This window comes from Dipteris shenzhenensis, chromosome 13, assembly GCF_047967505.1.
Source record: "Dipteris shenzhenensis isolate YYH24624 ecotype China chromosome 13, Dip_SZ_1.0, whole genome shotgun sequence".
In the NCBI taxonomy this organism is placed as follows: domain Eukaryota; kingdom Viridiplantae; phylum Streptophyta; class Polypodiopsida; order Gleicheniales; family Dipteridaceae; genus Dipteris; species Dipteris shenzhenensis.
In genome coordinates this window covers 54,191,909-54,215,065 of record NC_141608.1, presented here as the reverse complement: position 1 = coordinate 54,215,065, position 23,157 = coordinate 54,191,909, and the positions used below count along the sequence as shown (strand labels likewise).

The 23,157-nt window shown below is 49.6% G+C and overlaps 1 protein-coding gene across 2 annotated transcripts in view; it reads left to right on the top strand.

Annotated features, from left to right (window-relative positions):
• The window catches only part of LOC147895586 (ARM repeat superfamily protein), a 264,407-nt gene that overhangs the window by 52,814 nt on the left and 188,436 nt on the right, over positions 1-23,157 (top strand). For both annotated transcript variants that reach the window (XM_087383313.1, XM_087383312.1), the window contains exons 9-13: positions 8,403-8,552; positions 16,224-16,288; positions 16,429-16,516; positions 16,788-16,866; positions 17,118-17,226. In XM_087383313.1, coding sequence (XP_087239439.1) covers positions 8,403-8,552; positions 16,224-16,288; positions 16,429-16,516; positions 16,788-16,866; positions 17,118-17,226 — 491 coding nt within the window. The remainder of the gene's footprint in view (positions 1-8,402; positions 8,553-16,223; positions 16,289-16,428; positions 16,517-16,787; positions 16,867-17,117; positions 17,227-23,157) is intronic.

Genomic DNA, 23,157 nt, shown 5'->3' with positions numbered 1-23,157 from the left:
AAGGAGAAGATCAGCCAGCCCCGCCCTCATCCTTCACCCCGCCCTCCTTCCCCTCCCCCCTCCTCCTCGGTCCCCCGATCTCCACCCCCTCCAGATCCCCCCCAGCACCGCTGGTTTCCGCTCCCCTGTCTTCCTCGAGCATGATCCAGAGGGAACCCCCCTCTCCGCCTGAGCCACCTGCAGCCCCGAAGCCAGCACAGACCTCCCCCGCGCCTATCCCTCCTGGCCCGGCGGAGGGGAGAGGCCCTTCCCCGCAGAAGGCCAGCACCCCTCTCTCTGGTTCAGACTCCTCATCCTCGTCCCCACACCCAAGGGCTGCTCCTAGAGCTCTACCTTTGGAGTTTTACCGAGCAGGACCTTGGGATTATCTGGATGCAGCGGGTATTGGCTCCTTCCCTGCATGCCTAGACATCAACATCTTCTTCCTCCGCAAGGGGGCGGAGGGTAAGGTGTCCATCCTTGCCCCTCACGATGGTCCTAGCTATTCCTTCACTATCACCAGTGACGGGAATGAGCAATGGATGAATGAAAATGTTTGGGAGACGATACGAGATCAGTCCCAGGATCAGGTGCAGGACTGGATTGGTAGCAGAGCAGCGGAGCTTCTTCAGCAGCAGTGGAAGGAGGGTGTGACGTTCGTCTGAGATGGCGCCACATCGCCAAACGTTTCCGCCTCTTGGTCATTATTCGGCCGCCTCTGGAGTGGGTCTACGTGGAAGGGCTCCACCCATGGAGGACCTCAGAGGTAGCGGGCTTCTACAGTATTTCCCTGGCAGAGGCGTCGAGCTGGTTAGAGAGAGCCTACCATCATGGGAGGAAGGGCCTCTCCCCTCTGTTGAAGGTTTTAGAGGATGGGTCCGATGATCCGGCCTCTCCTTCGAAACCCTCACAGAAGCGCCTTTGTCTGCACACTGGACATCCTCCGACCACCTCGACATCGACCGCAAGCAGATAGCTGTTTGTGGCCCACCTTCCCTCCTCATGAGTATACTCATTATCTCTTGGAACGTTAATGGGTTCCACTCATCAGAAACCCGCGGCCCCAGGAAGATGGTGCTCAGACAGGAGCTCCAGCCAGCCTTGGTGGGAAGGATAGATGTGCTCCTATTGCAGGAACACAAGCTTTCGGCTTCTCAGACCAGTATTTGTGGGAAGGTTCTCACAGGACGCTCCCACACCTATTGGGAACCTTCGATTGGCGAGCAGGGGAGGAGCGGGGGTGTCTGTACCTCCATCGACGCTTCTCTAGTTCAGCATGTGTGTGGTTTTGGCACTCTGATCCCAGGACGTGCGCTTTGGGTGGGCTTGAATATTGAGGGATCCCGTATCGGCATCCTCAATATCTATGCCCCGACAGATCTCAGACGGAGAGCCACTTTTTGGAGATCCTTGACAGACTTGTTGCCAGAGATGGATTCTTGGATTGTAGGAGGGGACTTCAACAACCTTGAGACCCTAGAGGACCAGTAGGGACGGGGCCCGGAGTTCCTCGATATAGCTCAGGTAGAGCAAGCAGATCGGAACTCCTTCCTATTCGCAGTGGGAGGTTGGGACAGGTGGAGGGAGCCTTTCTTTCACAGATGGATAGGGAGTCTGGACTTCTCTTGGGGTTACATGAGGGAGGGAGGCAGACTTCTGGAGCGGCTGGACCGTTTCTATGTCAGCGATTGGGCGCTTGGCAGAGGTGGAGAGTCAGGAGTGATTCCAGGGACGACACTCTCAGACCATGCCCCAGTCATCCTAGTACTGGACTCAGCCTCTCACTCCTCACCTCCACGCTCATGTCGGATCCCAGACTCCATCTACTCCAGAGCAGCGGTTTGCAGCAGGATAGTGGACCTGTGGTAGCAGGATTGGGATCCCACGGGGGATATGGCAGCACAGGTAGCTCAGGCGCTTGCTGAGTCTAGCCTCATATGTTAGCAGGAGGCGATTCAGGTCAGGCAGCAGTGTTGGGCGAAGGAGAGGGGTCTCAGACGAGATCTCGCCTCGATTCAGCGGATGCAACAGTCTTCTCCAGGCTCTGAGGAGCTCAGGCAGCTGGAGGTTCGGGCCCTAGCCATGCTAGAGGAGATCACCCAGTGACGCTCAGAGTTCTCGTTTCATGCTTCCAAGTCCTTCTGGGCTAGGAAAGGCGACATGATGTGCAGAGAGTTCTTCAGGACTCATGGTCAGAGGTCAGCAGGGGAACAACTCCGATCTCTTAGAGCGCAGGATTGTAGTGTCAGGACAGATCCAGACGAGGTCCGGGACTTGGCAACAGATTTCTACAAATCACTTTTCCAGCAGGAGCCCCCAGACCCTCGTGGCCGTCTATGCAGGGAGGAGGTGTGGAGGTCTACACCGCGGCTCGTGCAGCCTAGCATGAGTGATTCCCTTCTCGCCCCTTTCACCGTGGCAGAGATGCAGGACGCAGTGAGCGCTATTGATGGGCAGAAATGTCCAGGTGAGGATGGCCTCTCCAGAGCTTTCTTCACCACCTTTTGGGAGCAGATCCACCGGCCCTTGCTCGCAGCCTTCCAGCATATCTTCTCCAGCGGACAGATGCCAGAGAGCCTTGCGACAGGCTTGATATGCCTCAGGAGATCAGACAGTGGCGCCCTATCACCCTCCTCCTGACTGCCTACAAAATCCTCGCCAAGATGATCAGTAGCCGCCGCATCCGCCCCCTGCTACACGACTTGATCCATGACACCCATACTGGTTTTGTCCAAGATCGTAGCATTTTGGACTACATCTTCACTTTCTCAGAGGCAACGGAGTGGGCCCAGCACAATGGCCAGCACCTTGCCATACTTCTTCTTGACTTTGAGAAGGCGTACAACAGGGTAGATTGGTCCTTCTTGGAAGGTACACTCTCTCGGTTCGGTTTCCCGAACGAGTGGATCAGAGGTATTGCTAGCCTCTACAGGTCGGCCAGCCGGGTTATCATTAGCAGCAGGATGGGGGAGAGATTCACCCTCGAGCGCTCGGTGCGTCAGGGCTGTCCGCTTGCGCCCTACCTCTTCCTATTTTTTGCGGAGGCCATGACCCACTTCCTACGAGCCCGTACCACTGGTCTTCGCGGGATGCGTCTCCCTATTCGAGACGATGCAGAACTTCTGGACTCCGAGTATGCAGACGACACAGCCCTATATGTGCAAGATGATATCGAGTCACTGGAGCGAGTGAGACTGTCCCTAGAGGTTTTTTGCCTAGCCGGTGGGGCGAAAATCAACTGGCATAAGTCAGTTGGTTTTCTTACGGATCCGGGAGCCAGCTCACAGTGGGGTATTTTCCTGGGGTTTCGCTGGATCCCCAGAGGACAGACGACACGTTACCTGGGATTCCAGGTAGGCCTGGACAGCACGCCGGCTCAGCAGTTCTTGCCGGTCCTAGCCTCCATACGACGGAAGCTAGCTTTCTGGAGCACGGCTCGGCTATCCTTGGCAGGCAGGGCCCTTGTGGTCAACCAGGTCCTTCTTGAAGGTGCTTGGTATGTGGCCTCTTGCTGGTGTTTCTCGAGATCATGTGTAGCCTAGCTAAGGAGACTGATACGGAACTTCCTTTGGTATGGTTCAGATGGTTCCGGTACCACCAGAGCCCGGGTCACCTGGCAGACGGTCATTCTCCCCCAGACAGAGGGCGGCCTTGGCATCATAGATCCAGAACTGCAGAGTCAGGCACTACTTGGCAAGTTAGTCATCCGCGGTCTGACCCCAGGAGGGCAAACGTGGAAGCTCTTGCTTCAGCGTGGTCTCAGCGCGTGTACCCCCCAGAGAGGGGGTGATTGGCAGCCATCTATCCGGTGGATCTTCACTTCTGTCCCATTGACTCAGCCCCGTTCCCCCTTCCTCCGTAGCCTCGTCTCGGTCTGGAGGAAGTTGTGACACAGCCTCTCCCAGATTCCCCCTAGCTACCGAGAGGAGATAGACAGACAGCCCTTGATCTGGAGCAGCCAAGCGATAGATGATACAGGTTGCCAGCTTGGAGAGAGATCCCATATCCCTTGGGCGCTCTGGGCGCGTGGGCCCGCGCGCTCGCTCCGGGTTTGGAGGGACGTCTACAGCCAGCGGAGCCCAGGCGAGCTGGCAGCAGCAGTAGGTACGGCACGTGGGATCCAGGCTCGGCAAGGGGAGATCGATGCTGCCATTTCTGCAGGTTGGAGGATTCCAATGGTCACCAGCCAGCTCTTCCCTGGAGATGAGAGGTGGCTAGGACAGTTCACTCCACGGGGCATTCCTTTGGTGGTTGCAGGCCTTTTCTCGGACTCCTCGATCCACTTCTTCTCCGTCGCCGATGATAGCCGCCTATAGAGTAGCGAGGGCGTGATTGACCCCCAGCTTCCCTGGCAGCGCCTTCGCATCGTAGGGCTGCAAGGGAAAACGTGGCATATAGACCCCTTGATTATGCAGGACCAGGACTGGAGACTCTGGATATGGGAGGGCGGTTCCTTGACAGAGGTGGAGTGGGACCCAGGGGAGTGGTGCTAGCCACCATTGGAGACCTCAGAGAACCCTATCCCCTTCTTCTCTTACAGTGCGCGTACTGGTAGGCGTGCTCTGGGGGCTCTCCAGCGCGGGCTACCCACATAGGCACATAGTTGGTATGCCCAAGGGATATCTCTGGTCTTTCTTCGCACTTTCTGGAAGACTCTTTGGGCAAGCTGGCGGCCGAGGAAGATCTCTTACTTTCTTTGGATGGTGGCACACAAGGGGCTACCAGTTGGCAGCTGGCTGAGGCAGATGGGGCAGAAGGGGCATTGCCAGATGTGTTTTCAGGAGGAGTCGTCCCTGAAGCACTGCCTTTGGAGCTGCTTGCATGCGCAGACAGTTTGGAAGGGAGTCATGGGGATCTTAGCGAGGGCTGCACCCGAGCTAGGACCGATCACTTGGGGAGCCGTTTGCTGGTGCAGCACCGAGATGGGACATCACTTGGCTTATGAGTTCTCTAGGCAGGATCCCGTCTTCTTCATCACGCAGGCCACCTGGGCATACATGGACAGCTTCCCTTGGCATTTGACAGAGATAGATGCAGGAGCGATGACTCGGCACCCAGTTTGGGAGATCATAGGGAGCATTACAGGCTGGCATATCTGGACCTCCAGATGCGCGCAGACCGTAGGAGATCAGGCTTCTTCTGCTACCCAGACCCTAGCAGACATTTGGAGCACGATCATTCACACGCTCAAGGGTCAGTGGGATCAGATTCAGGGGGAGTCCCGGGCAGGGAAGGAAAAGAGACGGCGCTTCCTTCGCGACTGGGACCACCGGGAGCTGTTCTTCCAGCACTCTGCTCCACTCTCCAATGATTATGCCGTGAGAGGCTTGTAATTAGCATTTTGGCTCCTCGGGCTGTATCCATTTTGTGATTGCAGCCCACTGGCCTTTAGGCCCTCTTGTACTCTCGCTTTCAAGTAATATAACTAGCACTACTTTTTGCGCCAAAAAAAAAAAGGTAGGGCTTTGAGATGGACAAAACTACCGAAAAATGGTCAGAATTAGAAACACTAGGTGCAATGCAAACTGTCCCCCCTCTATCAAGAGCCCAGTCATCCACATAGAATCTGTCAATCCGGGCATGGATAGGCATCTGCACCCTATGGTTCGACCATGAAAACAAAAGTGACTGAGACTGAATATGAAATGCATCATTTGACCAAACATCTATGCCAGTGAACCTGAACAAGAAGGCATCCCAAGCTGCTCTCTCGAGGGAATGAATACCACCTTCTCTGCCCCCTTGCTTATCAGAAGGTGCCTCAACCATGTTGAAGTCACCTCCAATAATCCACGAATCTGCAATGTCAGCCCACAGGAGCAACTCTTTCCAAAACAGAACACGGTCCCCTCTGTTGTTCGGAGCATAGAGATTGAGGAAACCAACCTTACGTCCGTCAATTAGAAGTAAAACTCACTAGGCCTTGGAGGGGGTTATGGTACCGTGTCCAATGATCAGAGGGAGAATGGAATGTGAAACTGATATGCATGTACCTCCTCTAGTTCCCAAGGCAAGAAGCCAAAAAGTCCGGCCTGAAAGCAGCTTACCTGACTTGGAGCAATCTCTGACATCCAGTTTGTGTTCCTGAAGAAAAAGAATGTCTAGGGAACCACTCGAAACACCTGGATGGAGCTGATTCTTGATAAGCTGTCTGCGACGGCAATGAGGGATGCTGCCCAATCCCTGTATATTCCAACTGGCTTTCCTCATCGGCGGGAGGAAGCAGGTTGGAATATCTTACCCAACCTGGTGGCGGAAAAAGAACCCTCCACCGGAGTTGACCTCCTGCCATACACACGAGGTCCAAGGGGAGGAAAGTCCACAAGTGAGAGAGAAAAGGATCTCTCAAAAGGGATGCTGATAACTAGCGCTCCGAAAGTGGAAGGTACAAAATCATCATCTGGGAGGTCAAAGAGGTCCTCCAGAGCAGAAAAGGAGTTCGGCTGAGCCAGTCCTGGGGAGGGGTAACGAAGGATTCCTACTGAAGTAGGGAGAGAATGTAAGACCCCCTTCCCTCTATCCATAGAAAGAGGCACCTATATTGAGTCCTGATCAAGAAGTGCTGCGGATGAGGTGCCAACGACCTGGGCTGCTGAGGAAGGTACAGCTTGATCCTGGGGTGGAGTCGAACAAGGCTCCTGAACACTAGTCTCCTCCCGAGGCTCCAAGGGGGTAGCCTCCGAAGCGGTGGAGGTGTGATCTGAAGTAGAGGGCCTAACCGCGACCCGAACCCACCGTGGGTCAGAGGTGGTGCGGGGTGCAGGAGGGACTCGAGTAGCCCTAGGAGGGGGAAGAGCCCGTGTTTGAGGCGGTACCTGTGGAGCGGTAGGTCTTGCTCCTGCTCTCTGTCGTAAGCTAGTACAAGCTGGTTGCTTTCTGGGCCTCTTTTTCTTCTTTGGGCAATCTCTGGCGAAGTGCCCCGAGGATCTGCAAATCCTGCACTGGTCCTGCCGACCTGCAACCTTAAATCTCTGGCAGAAGAAAGACCCATCGGGTCGCTATAGCATGATGTGGTCATCTGAAATATTAGGGTCCTGGACAATGACCCTAACCCTGGGTACTCCATCCATCCTGACCGCCTCGGCAACCGAAGAGGGCTCGCCAGGAAGAGGAGGGATCTCTGCTACCACACCAAACCTCTCGCCAACAACTGAAAGAAGCCGGTGATAAACTGAGGGGAGACTAGGGAACCTAATGAAAACAGAAACTCCATGCTTGTCCTCTTCAACTGGGTCAAAGCCCAGTTGAAAGGGAAACAAAAAAATCCTCCTGTAGCCTAGAAATAGAAACCCGGCCTGTAGCAGGTCTGTGGTGACGTCCGGGGAATCTAGGCACACCTGAAAGAAACCTTGTCCCAACAAACGAACATCCTTAAGGTGGGGGGCGAGATCCTGGTGAAGTGCGGCAAGCATCTAATCTCTAGCTTGTGACTTGGAGGGGTGGGAGCCATGGATGCGTGCGAAGAGAGTCGTGGAACACTCATGCTCCAAATCCTTTTACAATTGCTGCAGCTCGTCTTTTGAGAAAGTGACGGTTCTTGCGGCCGGTGTGGGCGGTAACGGATTGGCTGACTGGGAACCCATTCATCAATTGAGGTGGGAATTCAAACACAAAGAAGAACTCCGTCCGCTTTCCTGAAGCCCAGGAGACCCCTAAAGGAGAATAGGGTACTCCAAATGAAGTGAGAGGGTGAAAGGAAGGTGGGAGAGAGAGGAACGAGCAAGGAGAGGAGTCAGCAAAGAGAGAGGGGGGGCAGCAAGCGGAGAGGAGGGGAGGATAGAGGAGAGGAGTGGAGGAGAGGGGGGGGGGGCGGGAAGCAAAGAAAGAGCCGGGGGGGGGGGCTGTGCAGGCAGCAGCGCGGGGGGGGGCGTGCAAGCAGGCAGCAGCATGGGGGAGGAGCTGGCGCAGCGCGGGAGGTAGAGAAGGGGAGAGAGGGACGGGAGGCGGGGGGGGAGGCAGGGGGAGCAGCAGGTAGGGGGGAGGGGAGGGAGGAGGCAGCGCGGGGGGGGGCTGCAGCAGCGAGGGAGGAGAATTGGGCGGGGAGGCGGGGGGAGCAGTAGGTAGGGGGGAGGGGAGGGAGAAGCAAGGAGAGGAGGGAGGAGGTGGGGGGAGCAGCAGGTAGGGGGGAGGGGAGGGAGGAGGCCGCGCGCGGGGGAGGAGGCAGAGAGCGGGGGCGGGGGGGGCTGCAGCAGCGAGGGAGGGGAGTCGGGGGGAGCAGTAGGTGGGGAGGGGAGGGAGGAGAAGCAAGGAGGGGAAGGAAGGGGCAGCAAGGAGGGGAGCAGGAAGGAGGGCAGCAGGAGGAGCGGGGAGCAGCAGCTTACACCAATAATATGACGACTCAGCATTTCTTTTTGAAAATTCTGAAGCTTAAAATTAGTTTTTGGCTGCTGTCCTGACAAGCTGTATCGGTCTGCTGCTATCAGGTACGGTTGGCAATGGAATTGCTGATGATGCAAGGGTTTCTCCAGCAAGTCCAGTTCTCAAAGCAAAATTGATGGGTGTCTTTCTGCATTCTATTGCTGCTGCGAACTCTTTTCCTGCCACTCTCCATTGTATCTTTGATTGTATATATGGTATGATTTTTTTTTCTTGCAATTTTCAACTCCCGGGGCATGCATATTTTCACATTTGTTGAAGACTGATAAGCAAGAAATGTTCAAGCATGGTTGAAGGAGTAATGTTGACCAAAGGGATGTGTTCTGTATTTCTGATTCTTTAGTACTGTGATGTGAATGATTACAAAATATTATTTGATGTGCTAATTTGAAAATGTGAACATGGTACTGGATTTGAGAGTTTATCTGGACTGGATAGAAAGCGAAATTCATATTCACTCTCAAGCATTCCCTAGGTCGTTATTTAATCATTAAAGAAGCTCAAAGTAGTGGGTACAATCTTTCAGCGAAACAAGCCCTATATCCCCAGGGATACTGCAGAGGAGTATTGATTCTGTTCCGTTTCACGGAGTATTCATTCTGCTCAGTTCCATGGACCTCAATGTACCGGCCTTCAAAATTATGCCATGCAGATTACTCCTATTTTCTACTCCTTGGAGTCTTGACCGAAGGCAATTTCATTTCAGCTTGTCCTCGGCTCAGCATGACTTTTGCCAAATGCTCAAAGCTGGAATATCCCTTATCCATGTGAAGTGAATTCAAACGATTTCGAAGTTTTAGGATCCCTGCCAAGTTTGTTGTCTTGTACGTGTCCTTCAAGTGCTCTAGCAACCAAGCCTCTGTCTTGCGTGCGAAGGTTTCAGACGGGCACCTTGCCTTCAGTAGTGTTGTATGCCACTAGTTCTCTGGAAAAAACTTGTATGCTACTAGTTGGCTTCTCCAGGATCGTCCACAATGAATTAATCACTCCTGAAGAGGAGGGAACCTTCAGCCCTCTGATGCACTGGCAAGAGGTGAAATGGGAAAGCCAGCAAGCTTGCAAAGACTGGGAATTGTCAATGAGCTGTTGAAGTCCTCAAACACTTTCTAAAATGGGAAGCCAAGCTCAAAACCGTGTGAAATCCCTTGCGAAAGTTAAGCTTCCTGTTTTCTGTCCTCACACTTTTAACAAAGAAATAATCAAGAAATCCAAGTGCAAATGGTGACACACTGATGTGTTTACTCCATTCTAGCCTGATCAAGCGTGCTGCTGAAAACGGTGTTGCCCTCAACACAAAGTGGTTACCTTCTCTACAGGTGTGTTTGAGTGGAAGGGGTAGCTGGAGAGAGGGCGCCCGGGGGGGGGGGGGGGGAGGGGCGAGACGATGGGGTGGGTGGCGGCGGAAGAGGTGGGGGTGGCGGCAATACTTTATGTAGCAATGGGTGTTTTTCAAAGTTAGAAATATATAGAGGTCATAAAGGCTAGGTCCCGCATGAATTATGCTATGGACTTACCAAGTAGGGCACTGGATTTGAATAATCTCAAATGACACCTCTTATGTATTAGACCTGATGTGATATGATTATATTGTATTCATTGTGGATGATTATGCCTGATTAGAGGCTCCACCCTTTCAACTCATTGTTTCAAGCTTCTTTTAGTCTCATATAAGCTTCGGTCTTTCGAAGACTAGTTTCTTTCTGTCTTTGTTTCTTTTTCCTGCTTTCATCTTTGTATTTATGCCTATCCTGCTCGGACTAATCTTTGCTCATGAGGGTTGCAATTGATGTGCCAATGGTTGAAATTAGCACCTGATTCATATTGGATTGAAAGTGAGTTTTTCAAACAACACAAGAATGGGCTAAACAACAGTCCTGCAAAACTCACATGACATTAAATAAGCATCCCCACACTCTAGCCCACAATGTAGAAATTATCATCTAGACTAGTAGAGATTATTGAATATGCCATCAAAACGAATGCCACATGCATCCCTGCACTTGGGTGCAATGTGACACACTCGCTACATCGACAAAGTGCAAATAGTTCCTATGATAGGATATTTTGTCGTATGTCGTGACCCCATTGTGAGCCCTTGTCCAGGGACAGTCAAGCACGAGCTACGTAGGATAGTCTCTCAGCCTTAGGTCAAGTCAGATAGTTAGTCCTTGTTCACTAGTACCCATTGGAGAACAGTAGGTTAGTGTTTCCATCTTAGGGTTCTAGGTAGGTCTAGGTCTCAGCCTAGGGTAGGAGCCCAGATGGGCTCCCTCAGGGCTGAGCCAATGAGCTCCCATCAATGGAGAATGGGCTGGGGGAAGGGCTGCCTTTATAGGCTGCCATTTATGGGGCAAAGGGCCCAACCAGCCAGCCCAAACCAACCGACTAGAAGTCGGCCAGTTTGGGGCTGGTTGGCTCACCCCAAAAGCCCTCTATATAAAGGGGGGGGCTGCAGCCCTCATTCCTCATTCAGGTCTTGCCTCATCTCTCCTCTACATGACCGTGACCGTGACCAGACAGCTCAGACAGAGGGTCGACACACAGATCCCACTTGGGGACCTCCTTGTTTAGAGTTGGAGCCCGACCGACGGGGGTTACAGTAGCCCTAGTCAGACGCAGAGCTACGACCAGGAGACGTGCCAGGACCGCACCTCTGAGTGGCCAACAACACTCTATTGCCGACTTCATGCCTCCACTGCCTCATCCATCCTGATATCTTGCTGCTGCCGATGATGATGATGATATTGATGATGATGCTGAGATTGATATATAGTCGACCATCGACATGACTATGTTGTACTTAGGACTTAGTACTGCCATTCTGCATTTTTGTATTTTGCATTGGTATGGATGCTCGTTTAGTAGCTCCACTACCACAGCTTGTTGTATCAGGATTTTCACAGTCTCATAGACTCATTGGTCTTCCGAAGACTTTAATAAACTTTCTTCCTTTCTTTCTTTCTTTCTAGTGCAGCTCCCCTCTAGCCCTTTGTGCAGCCCCTGTGCACTCCAGAACAGGCCCTGAACAGCAGCAGACTTCAGCAGTCCAGATCAGCCTGCCTGGAAGGTGTACACGCAGCACTATAGTCGCGGGATTCGGAGCAGCAAACGGAGTACGGTTTGGGTACTGTTTCATCAGCTCAGTTTGCACAGCTCACTTCTGAGCTTTATCTCTGAGTCATATCTCAGCTCTCTCTTAGCTTCCATTACTCTCAGATTCTACTCTCTCACTCACGCAGTAACCTTGCATTCCGGTGGACAGCACAAGCCTCTTCCTTGCCTTGCAGAAGTGCCCTACTTCGTCAATGTGGACAGCATCAAGGTCTCAATATTGGTTGGAGTTGCCTCTCAGGTCATTGGGTTTGCAATACGTGTGCACAGTGCACTCTTTAGAAGTGTGTTTCCGTGCTCCCTCGATGAGTGTTATTTGTATCTTCAATTCTCCAAGTATTAAAGAAAATTCTCCCTTGATTGGGGGAGGGGGCCCTTAGTGGGTACATGTACCCAATCGGTTGTTGTTTCTATTCTCTCTCTACCCTCACCTCCTTTCGCTCTTTATGGTGCATAACTATAATTCCTCGCTAAAGGTTTAAAGAAGGTCTTGCTGTGATTACACGATCAGATAACTGTTGCATGTTACATGTAACCCTTGCAAAAGTATACTGTCAGCTTGTCGTGCTACACTGAAAAAGCTGATTGTCGAAGCATCATCAATATTTGGTGCATGTGTGCTCTTGATCATGGTTATGCTTATCATGGTAGAGTGATGACCATGCACTGTGGTATGACACATGGTTACGGGTTAACTATGTGCTAGAACACCTGCTTTTCTTGAACATGGTATTTAAGTTGTACATTAGAACGAGCCTTGTTAGGGGCCCAACAAAACAAGTAGGCCTTGGCCAGGGTTGAAGTTAAAGGGGAGCCCGGCGATGAATGAGGCTACGATGATAGGAAACGTGTGATACAATGTTGATGGTGGTCTGTGCGTGTGATCCGCTGTGGTCTTCAACAACAACTCTACGTCTGACAAGGGCCATTGTAAACCCCGTCGGTTGTGCCCCTGATCTATGGGAGATTTCCAAGCATGATCTGTGCATCAACCTGTTGTCGAGCCTGTCATGTCACTAGCTCTGGTTCTCAGCCTCCCAACCACCCGTGATTTGGCGGTCTGTATGATTGGGCTGGAAAACTTCGTGATCATACTTTGAGTAGAAATTGGTTGTGTGCCCTGACGCTACCTTTGTATCTTGAGCAAGTGCTATAAGTGCCTAAGCGCCTCATAAATGAAGACATTAAGGCATCTCTAGTTTGGGTAAGAAGGGAAGCTAGAAAGGGGCCCGAAATCGTCTTTGAAGGGACAATGATAACGACCTCGAATCTGATAATACACAAGGCACCTAAAAGCGAAATGATCCTTCGACTTGATCTCATGCCGACCACCAATGATATACTAGTTGCTGTCTTGGATAGGACTAGTGATGTTTTTCCTGTAGTTATTCTTTGAGGTCCTAGCCCCACATCCGAGAAGCCCCCTTCTTCACATGTTCTCTAGACTCCCTTCATTGCTTAAGGGAAGGAGGGTGCTCTTTCCTATCTACATTCTTTGAGTATAGGGTTTTATCCACTCCAGTGCCAGACATGCTTACATGTACTCTTGTTTTGCCTTGGCAGATGGACTTCTCCAAAGCAAGACAACATCTCAACTTTTTCCCCTTCAAAAAAAGTTTTCTTGACATCTTGAAAGTATATCTTTGGAACGATTCATCTCAATCCCCAAGAGTTCTACATGCTTGCATATCCAAAATGTCACATTGCAAGATATCACCCAATGTTTCAAAGTCCCCATGTGGATATTTTAAGTGTACATCAGGACTATCACTACGCATTTTCTCTCACCACAATGTTGGAAATGACACACGTTCATAGGAAGACTATGAATTCATCCAAAGGCGACCACTTCATTCAGGAGGAGTGTGTGCCCTTCACTTTTTAGGATGCAGTTATGGGCTTTCTTGTCGATAGGTCGTCTCTTGGGGCCCTTTCCTCTGAGGACTTCCCTCCCCTTGCTCCCCCCCTTATTTGTGCATATGCTAGGATGCCTACCACCTCGGAGGGGTTTGTTTCCACCACTAGGTCGTGTAAGGTGTTCCATCCTACTTCCTCTCGCCGATGAGGATTGTTGGTTGGAACATTCAGAGCCTAGGTGGTGTGTCTCATCTCGGCAGCTGATCTACAATCAGCTTCATCCAGGTGCTACTGTTGGTACCATAGATATGCTTTTTCTTTAGGAACACAAGTTGGATGCTAGGGATTGCTCAAAGATAGGTAAGCTACTTCAGGTCATACTTTTTGGTCTCCTGCTTTGGGCAACAAGAGAGGGACATGTTTCAGACTCTTTTGGTATCATTTTTCCCTCTAGAGCTTAGTGGATTATTTTGGTGATTGGTGGACACATGTTTGGTTTTCCCAACCTCTATGCCCCCGATAATAGAGGGGAACGTGTCCTATTCAGGAAGAAACTTCTCTTTTGGGCTCCCGTTGTTGCAGAGTCTTGGATTATTGGAGGTGACTTCAACATGGTGGAGTTGCCTTTAGTCAAAAAGGGAGGGAGAGAGGGTGGCATTCACTCCCAAGAGAGAGCATCTTGGGATGCCTTTCTCTTTCAGTACAGTGGCATAGATGCTTGGACAGATGATGCCTTTCACACCTTGCTCCAGTTCTCTTGGTCAAACAGGGGGTGGCTAGATGCCCATCCATGTGTGGATAGACAGACTTTAGTTGATGATTGGGCAATTGACGGAGGAGGTTCAGTATGCATTGCACCAAGGGATACCACTTCAAATCACTTTCTTGTGGTTCTTATGATTTTTGAGCCTCACCTCTACGAGTGTCAGGATTCCAGATGCATTGTATGCGGAGGAGAGCCTCACAGAGAATATTCTGCAGATTTGGGTTTCTCATTTACAGATTTTTATGCTCCCTTCTTTCAACAGATCCTGACTCACATGCCAGGGAGGATGCCAGACATTTGGTTTGGCATAATATTCCAATGTTGGTGAAACCCCATACGACATATTTACTTGATGCCCGTCTCACCAATGTAGAATTCGCTTGCCCTTCACAAGGGCAGATGCCTGGACCCACCTTCCTTTTTAATTGCTTTTTGACATAATTGGGGACCATGTTACCTCAGCCCTGCAGGGCATTTGGGACTCTGGTACTATGCCCGATTCACTTACGGAGGGTCTCATTCATCTTCTCCCGAAGGGAGGTTGCAGAAATTTCATCTCCCAATCGAGATCTATTACTTTGATGGGAACTCTTTATAAGATTTTGGCCGACTGAACATTTGCAGCCCATTCTTCCCGATCTTAGTCATGATACGTAGACTGGCTGTGCGTGGTAGAACCATTTTTGATAATATCTTTTCCTTTTGGGAAGCTTCAAATTGGGCTATGCAGAGTGGCCAATGTCTCACTGTTCTACTCTTGGATTTTGAAAAGGCTCATGACATAATAGATTGGAGTTTTTTGAAAGGTACCCTTGCACGCTTTGGATTTTCAGATGCATGGATTAGAGGGGTTTCCTTTTTATACAGATCAGCCCACAGCTGGGTGCTTATCAAAGGAGAGAGGGGAGAGAGATTTCATTTCCAGATCAGTTTGTGAGGGATGCCCTTTTGCCCCTTTCTTGTATCTATTTGTGGATGAAGCAACGAGCATGTTTTTTAAGATCCAAGGCGATGTTATTGGGCTGAGGCTCCCTCTTAGATGAATGAAGAGTTCTTGGACAGTGAGTTGAGTGATGCTGCTGCTGTTTTTTTGGATACCAAAACCTGAATCCTCTCATCCTTCAGAGAAGCCTTAGATATGTTTTGTAATGCAACAGGTGCACATATCAATTGGAACAAATCCGATTGGTGATGAGGACACTTCATCTTGGGGGGATGATTTCGGCTTTACTTGGATCAAGAGGGGTGTTCCTATCATGTATTTGGGTTGCTAGGTCGGTGTGGGCATCTCTCCATCGCAGCAATTTGCTCTTGTGTTGGAGAGTGTTAGGAAGCTTCTTTTTTGGAGCTCAGCCAAACTTGATCTTGCTTCCAAGGTGGTAATGGTCAACCAAGTATTACTGGCCATGGCTTGGTTTGTTTGTTCTTGTTGGTGCCACTCTAGGGAGTGCATCACTTAGCTTAGAAGACCCATAAGGAATTTTATTTGGAGTGGTCTAGATAGTTAAGCAGATACTAGAGCCAGGGTGCCTTGGAGACTTTGATTCTACCCGAATGGGAAGGTGGACTCAATATAATGGAGACTGACTAGCAGAGCAAAGATTTTATATGCGAAGTGGTGGTCAGAGGACTCTTGCCAAGGCAGAAATCTTGAAAGGATTTCTTTGTTAGATGCGTACAGTCATGCACTCCTTCCATTGGTGGAGTTTGGAATGACAGTACTAGATGGATTTACATTCGCCCATCTCATAGTTCCTTCCTCTCCTTTTATGAATGCTATCCTAAAAGCATGGGCCAGCTTTAGGGAGTACTCTGCGGAGATTTCCCCCGTCCTCTTGGGAAGAGATTGACAGGCAGCCCGTCATGTGGAATGATTGTATACTTGATGAGCACGGCAAATCCCTCAAGACAGTGCCTCCATGATCTCTATGATTTCCGAGGCTTCATCCTTCCTGGTTTTCAATAACACACATTAGAAATCACTTTATGAAGTACACCATGTGAATAAATTTGACTTGGACATAGGGACTATAATTGCTTCTTTTTCTTTTAACCAATTCTACATGGTATATGATTTATCTGTTGCAAGTATGGTTGACGGAATTTTTGACTTTATGCAATGGATTTTTTCTAGGGAATGAATCATATCCACGACTTAAGCAGGCTGGCATGGAGTTTACCATTTGGGTGTTCAAACATGTAATGCAAGTTATTTCAAGTTCTAGGCTAAATATGGGTTTTAAACTCAGCACCTAGCATGAAAGTCTCAGATTGAAGTTGGGAAACTTTATCCCAGAGAGCAGCTGATGTTTATTTTCTAGTATACTTTCATTTTTCAGGCACTGGATGAGCAGATCAAACCTATGGCACCAATCATTTTTAGTGGTATAATAAAGCTGCTTGATAAACAGGTCCCTGGAGAAACAGGTAAGCCCACTGAAGCTGCTTGTGTTTCACTTCGTGTTAGAGTTTGTAGTCAAATAAATGAGCTGGAACAAGGTTCGGGCTAAGAATTTAAGACATCACCTGAATTGTGAATTAGGGTCAGGCTTTTGCTGATGTGTAGTTCCTGCATTGCATTTGGAAGGTCTGCATGTTGCGTACGTGATATGAATAACAAATGTTAATTAGTTTTTTTAAAGCTTCCAAATTGGAATTTCATAATTTCAATTAAAATGAAGCTTCAATTGATGAGCAGATTCTTTCTCAAAGCAGTTTAGGATGTTTGCATATCAAGCAATTGGCCAGCTTGGACAACGGGCACCTCACCTTTTTAGGTTTGTATCTGGGCATGGTGAGGGTATGGTTTCTAATGTTATCATATTCATTTTCATTCTTTAGAAAGTAAGAGGAAAGATACAACTATGGATAGTTGTGGCCAAGTTCGCTTCTTTAAAGGGTAAGTGGAGATATCGTGAACACAGCAAAATTAAAAGTGGTAACAAGCTTCTCGAAAGTTCTCTCTGTTTTTACTGTAATCAAAATCAAGTCATTTTCTGACAATCTTACTATGGCATCATGTGAACAGCGGTAGTACGGACATTCTTGTACGACTGTTTGGGGCCTTCAGGACAGAGTCCCCATCTTTGAGATTCACTGTGCAAGAGGCTGCTACATCTCTTGCTTCTGCTTACAAGGTAACTTTCCTTCATATGAAGCGACCATGGCATTTTCCATTGTTTGCGATGCTTTCTTCATTTCACTATTTAACTTTGGAACAACCTTATCACATGATTATTCATGAATCATGACAGGACATTCTTATAGCCATGGCATTGATTGAGCTTCCTAGGCCTTCCTACAGTTATCCTTTTCGTATGTTAAACACCTTTTTTTGTGTGGAGAGGGAGTTTGGCATTTCATAGTGAGAGAGGGCTGTATTGTGGGTGTGCCCGCCTGGAGAGGATAGGAATGACCTGGTCATTTGGAGGCTTGGGTTGGCTGGCTTTGCAGACTGGTAGGGCTGAGTCGGGAGCCCAAATTGGGGCCCAACCAGGGTGGGTTACCTGACCTGATTGGTCGGGCCAACCAAACCTGACCTAACCTGATCCAACCAGGGTAGAGTCAGCCGACCTACTGGTTGGGTCAGGGCCGTCCTGCTGGTCGGTCCTATGGCCAGCCTTGCTGGCCGAGCAGGCTGGCAGGGGGGCCTATAAAAGGGCTCCTCCCCTTCTCCACTCATTGTCTCACATAGGGGCCTCTCCTTGGAGCATTCTCTCCGTCTCTCTTGATCAGCTCCTTTTGGCTGTGGTTGTATCCCTGGATCTATATACAGTTGCTATTGCTGATCTCTGGTGTCTACCTCTCTCTCTCTCTCTCTCTCGGAGACTCAGCAGCAGGCAGAGCACAATTACCGTCTCTAGCACTGACATCCTCGCAGATGTTAGCGGAGAGAGGTCATACTTTTTGTTGGTACCACACACTCTCCACATGGCTCACCTCGCTGGGCTTGGATATGGATAGGCTGCCACCATTTCGATACAGCATAGATGCCCCTCGCCTCCCTCTCACTCGACATGAGCTCAGCCAGGTTATCAGGGCAGATTTGTTGCAGCTACACACGTTTCGCACTTGGGTTCATCCCACGGAGCTTCCTACGAAGATGGCCACATATCGTGACCATTTTCTCAGGATTTCAGAGGATGGCTTCATCATATCCCCAGGATATATCGGCGTTCATATGTCGCACTCACTCAGGATTGCCTTGGGCCAGCTCAGGGTATCTTCCCACAGATTAGACGTTGAGGCCGGCAGGATGCGTCGTACAGCTACCGGACATAGACCCAGGCGAGAGACTAGGATATGCCCTTGTTGCACTATGGGGGAGGTGGAGACTGAGGAGCACTTTGTTTGCAGATGCCCTTTATATTATGAGATCCGTGGCAGATTTCACTGTTTATTTGGGCACGGATTTGGACCTCTCTCTCGGATTATGGAGTATGAGGATCAGTATTGCTTAGCGTTGTTCATCAGGGAGATCACCAGATATAGAGAGAGATTCCTCAGAGAGCACCGTCGCATCCCTGCCAGAGACCTGGTTATTCATGAGGAGCAGGACGAGGCGCAGGACCATGAGCACAGAGATAGCCCATCTTGCCAGAGAGCACCGATGGTTCCACCCCGAGGATGTACATATGACATGATCCGGCAGCACCGCAGGATGATCTTACACAGAGGCCGTACCCGTCGCTTTATTTCTAGACGACGGAGGATGATGGCAGATTTTCGGAGGAGATTGCTCCATGGAGACTTGGCACCGCCAGCAGCCCATTTAACACTTGCCCAGATCTTCACACTCATGGCAGGAGGCATGGTCGATGGCCATGACTTCCATCATTTCTTTGGATCACAGACCCCTTAGGGAAGAAGATGTTCCTCATATTTCATATTTTACATTTTGTATCTAGGCATTTTTGGTACTCCATTTCATTTCATTTTGTATCTAGGATTTTTGTAGCCATTTTTGGCATCTTAGCGGTATTACGATGAGGCCACCTAGTTGGCGCATCGTTGATGATGTATTTTCCTTTCGGATGATTTTGTGTCCCATAGGCCATGTATGGCCTTCCGTGGACCTTTAATAAAATTTCTTTCTTTCTTTCTTTCTCTCTCTCTCTCTCTCTCTCTCTCTCTCTCTCTCTCTCGCGTGCGCGTGCGCTTCTGCACGTGCACAGCTCTCGCATGGTATTGTTCGCCATCATTGAAGGGAGCGCTGAGCTGATGCAGATCTAGGGCATTGCTACGTGAATCTAAGGCAATTTGAAGGTGCTGATTGGTGACAGCGGGGCTTGAGGGTGATCTGCAGCAGAGAAACTAGGCAACTGTTCGGGGCAGTCTGGTACGATCTGAGGCAGTAGAGCCACGTGCCAAAGGTGACTGCAGCTCTGCAGCAAAGGTCGGCACCCTGGTTGCATCAGCCTGCTCTAGGTGTGATCATCCCCTGCTGGTCGGCACCTTATTGGATAGCTTGCTTGAGGCATGGACACCTTCTATGAGTTGGCATCTGATTGGACGGTCTATCCCCTGCGTGGACAGCATAGGGTCTGCAGCAAGGCAGCAAAGCAGCCTGTAGTACACGGCAGCAAGGCAGCTTATTGAGGTCCCTGTTGAGGTCTGCATCTTGGAGGAGATGGCATTCAGGTCGAGACGAAGCCAGACAGTCTCTTTCTTTCTTTCTCTCCTCTATCTTGCCTTTTCTCTCTTTTCCTTCACTCTATGGACTGTATTTGCCAAGTTTAAGCAGTGGGGTGTGAGGAGTGGAATGGCTTCATGGGACCTCTGTGTATGAGTAAGGAAGATAAACTTGATGGCACAAACTATGCCCAACATAAAGATATGGTTCATCCACAAGGGCTAATGGGAGCTTGTTCAGGGCTATGAATGGAAGCCTAAATGTTCCAAGAGCTTTATCTATTGGGATGCTGCCTGGGAGGATGAGGAGCTCAAGGATTGGGAGGAGTGGGACTGAAAGGCACACTAACATTGGTCCAGAGGATCACAAAGGAGGTTTCTTCTACTGTCCAAACACTGAATAGTGCATATGAGGTGTGGTCTAAATTGGAGGATCTCTACGCAAGGGATTGGATGCACGAGGTATGGTCTAAATTGGAGGATCCCTGTGCAGGGGATTCGGCAATGCAAGCTGTCACTTTGCAGGACAGCTGTACAATCTCAATTTTCCCAAAGGGAGTACCATGCAGCCATTCGTGATGCAGGCTAAGGTCCTCCATGATCAGTTGTTGCAGGCAATGGATGCTGCCTTTGAAGACATCTCTCCAATTGGTGGTCCTCGTCCTAACATATTACGACATGGTCTGGAGCTTTGAGGTGCCAGGTCACAACAAGTTAGCTGGAATTTGATGACTTGTCCTTGAGGAGGAATCGGTTTCATCTCCCAAGGTAAGCTCTAGGTCACTCCAAGAGGCATTCCACGTGGAGATGAAGCACTTTCGACATTGCACAAGAAAAGAAAGCAGTGCTACATCAGAAGAAAGGGCATCTGTCCAGAAAATCTTTTGAGAGGATCTAGTCACCCTCATCATGCAAACATTGGAGTTGAGGGGATCTAGTCACCCTCATCATACAAACATAGGAGTTGAGTCTCCAAAATCCTTTGAGGGAATCTAGTCACCCTCATCATGCAAGCATTCTATAGGCAAGTGGTCTAAAAAGAACTACCTAGTCATCCTATCATCCAACTGACACAACGTGCCTTGGAGAAGTGCCTTTGTAGCCTAAAGCCTAAGGTCAGTCCAAAGGCAAAGCTAAGGCGTAACTCTCATAGGGGGATGAACATATAATTGTCCTTAGCAATATTCAAATATTCTTCCATGCTCCCAAATTCTTGCTTAGTGGCATGTATGGAAAATTCCTAGTAGTTAGGAGGAGATTGATCCCATTTCAGGTCATACTATGTGAGTGCAACGAAATGCGAATAACGATGGAGAGCACATGCACAACAAAGTGAAAATGCGAACAGGGAAAGAGAGAGTCGACTCAAAAGGTGGGAGAAAACTCTCTATTCGCTGAAAGAAAATATGAGTTCAAGACAAGGAACAATGGGGGAGAGGAGCCCTGTATATAGGCCCCCTCCCCCCAAAGCCAATCTGGCCGACTTGGCCGACCAGCAAGGCCGACCTAGCCGACCACATGGTGGTGGAGATTGACCAGCAGGTTGGGTCATCTGATCTCGTTTGAGGCCTGGTTGGCCCCCCAATTCAGGTGCGTCATAGGCACCTACATGGCGACACTAGGGGCGGGTGACAACAGCCCTGATACCTCTTGACAGCAGCCCGCTAGACCTGCATGGTGGTCGGAACTTGACCAATAGGTTGGGTCACCCGATCTTGTCGGAGGCTTGGTTGGCCACCAACCCAGGTGGGTCATAGGTACCTACACTGCGACACTAGACATGGGTGTAAACAGCCCCAAAACCTCTTGACAGCATCCCGCACTAGCCCCAAACAGACCTGCATTGCTGCATAATATATGGGCAAGGTGCACTGGCCGAAATCATTCCCCCCATCAATACTATCCCCACAGGGCAGACACACCCACAATGAACCGCTCACTCACATGATACATATGATACATCAAGAGATGCCAACTCTAACAAGGATGTTTTTGAGTTGGTTAGGGTTTAGGTAATGTGCAGCAGCGTTTCTTGACTTCAGGTTGGTATCTAGACTCTAACCGGATCACATTCCCTTGGGTTCATGGAAGAGTTTTCTCTATGGAGGTGTCCCTAGACAATACTTGCAATGGGATCCCAGGGAGTGGAATGGATCGGCGTAGGGAACTGTGAGAAGAGCCTCCCATTTTCCCCCTACACGGTTAGTAATGCCAGGAGGCTTCAGCTCTCAGTCTTAGGCGCTAGAAGCCCATCAGAGCTCCTCTTTGAGAGAGTTTTCAGATTTCTATAGACGTATAGAAATCCTTTTGGAGAAGATTCTGGAAATCCTTGAAGAATAGAAAATCACTCTTTTCTTTTGGCTTTCTTTCATGGAGGGATTGCAATAAACCTATGGAGGTCTAGGTTTGGGGCAGCACCTACTTGCCCTCGATGCCTTTCTGCTAAGGGGTCATTTAGCATTGTTTATGGGATCATAGACAAGTGAGGTTTATTTGGAATGGGATTGCTAGTCTTTTGAGCACTTTTAATCCCTCCCTCTTCTTCATGACTTGGGGCTTTCTGGCTTGGCTCTCTCCTTCGAGGCCGCTTGTCTTTCATGAGAGGTATTGCTTTTCTTGGGCTCTTTCGGTTCGGTGACATTTAGTTAAGTCATGCTATCTGGGTGATGATCCCCTCTTTCCTTACATACTTGCATATGCCTCGGTGGACGCTTTTTGGGAGATTTCTAGCAAGCATTTCAGCGTGGCATATTTGGATATCCAGATTCACAGAGGCTCTTGATGGCTCCCAGGTCTACCCTTCATACACATTGGCTAATATTTGGACAGATATTGTACACACTTTGATGGCCATTTGGGTGAGCATGCAGGGGTCTTCCCGAGCAGATTTTGCCAGGAGGACTATTTCTCTCAAGAAGAATCTTCTTTTTTCATGGAGTCCATTTCAGAGTTGAGATGGCACTTTAGCCTTAACCTTGGTGCTTTACTAGCTCTTCTTGATGAGCAGGTTGTTTGCCCACTTAGGGTATTTTGTTTCCCATGCTATGAAGGATGTATTTCTGCCATGAGCATTTTCTCTTAGTGTATTTTTCATACCTAATAGAAGCCTTTTCGTTTTTTTTTAAAAAGGGAGGAGATTGACACATTTGGAGCACTTAGGTGGTGGACAGGGAGGGGCAACAGTTGGAGATTTCTCTCATGTTGCTTGGGTTGGATGGAAGGAGGGCCCAACACGTTCACTGAGAGCATGTAGTGATGGATACCTTCTGACATGTGGGGGATGATGTGATATTGAGATTGGTGAGGTGTTTCTGCTCGGTGGTTGGTGATAGAGGAGGCCATTCCACTGGAGTGGCACCGCCTCCCTGTGGTAGAGGAGTACATACTAACAGCCACCCGCTGGCTCGCTGGGGTCCCCTATAGAGGTGATAGGTAGT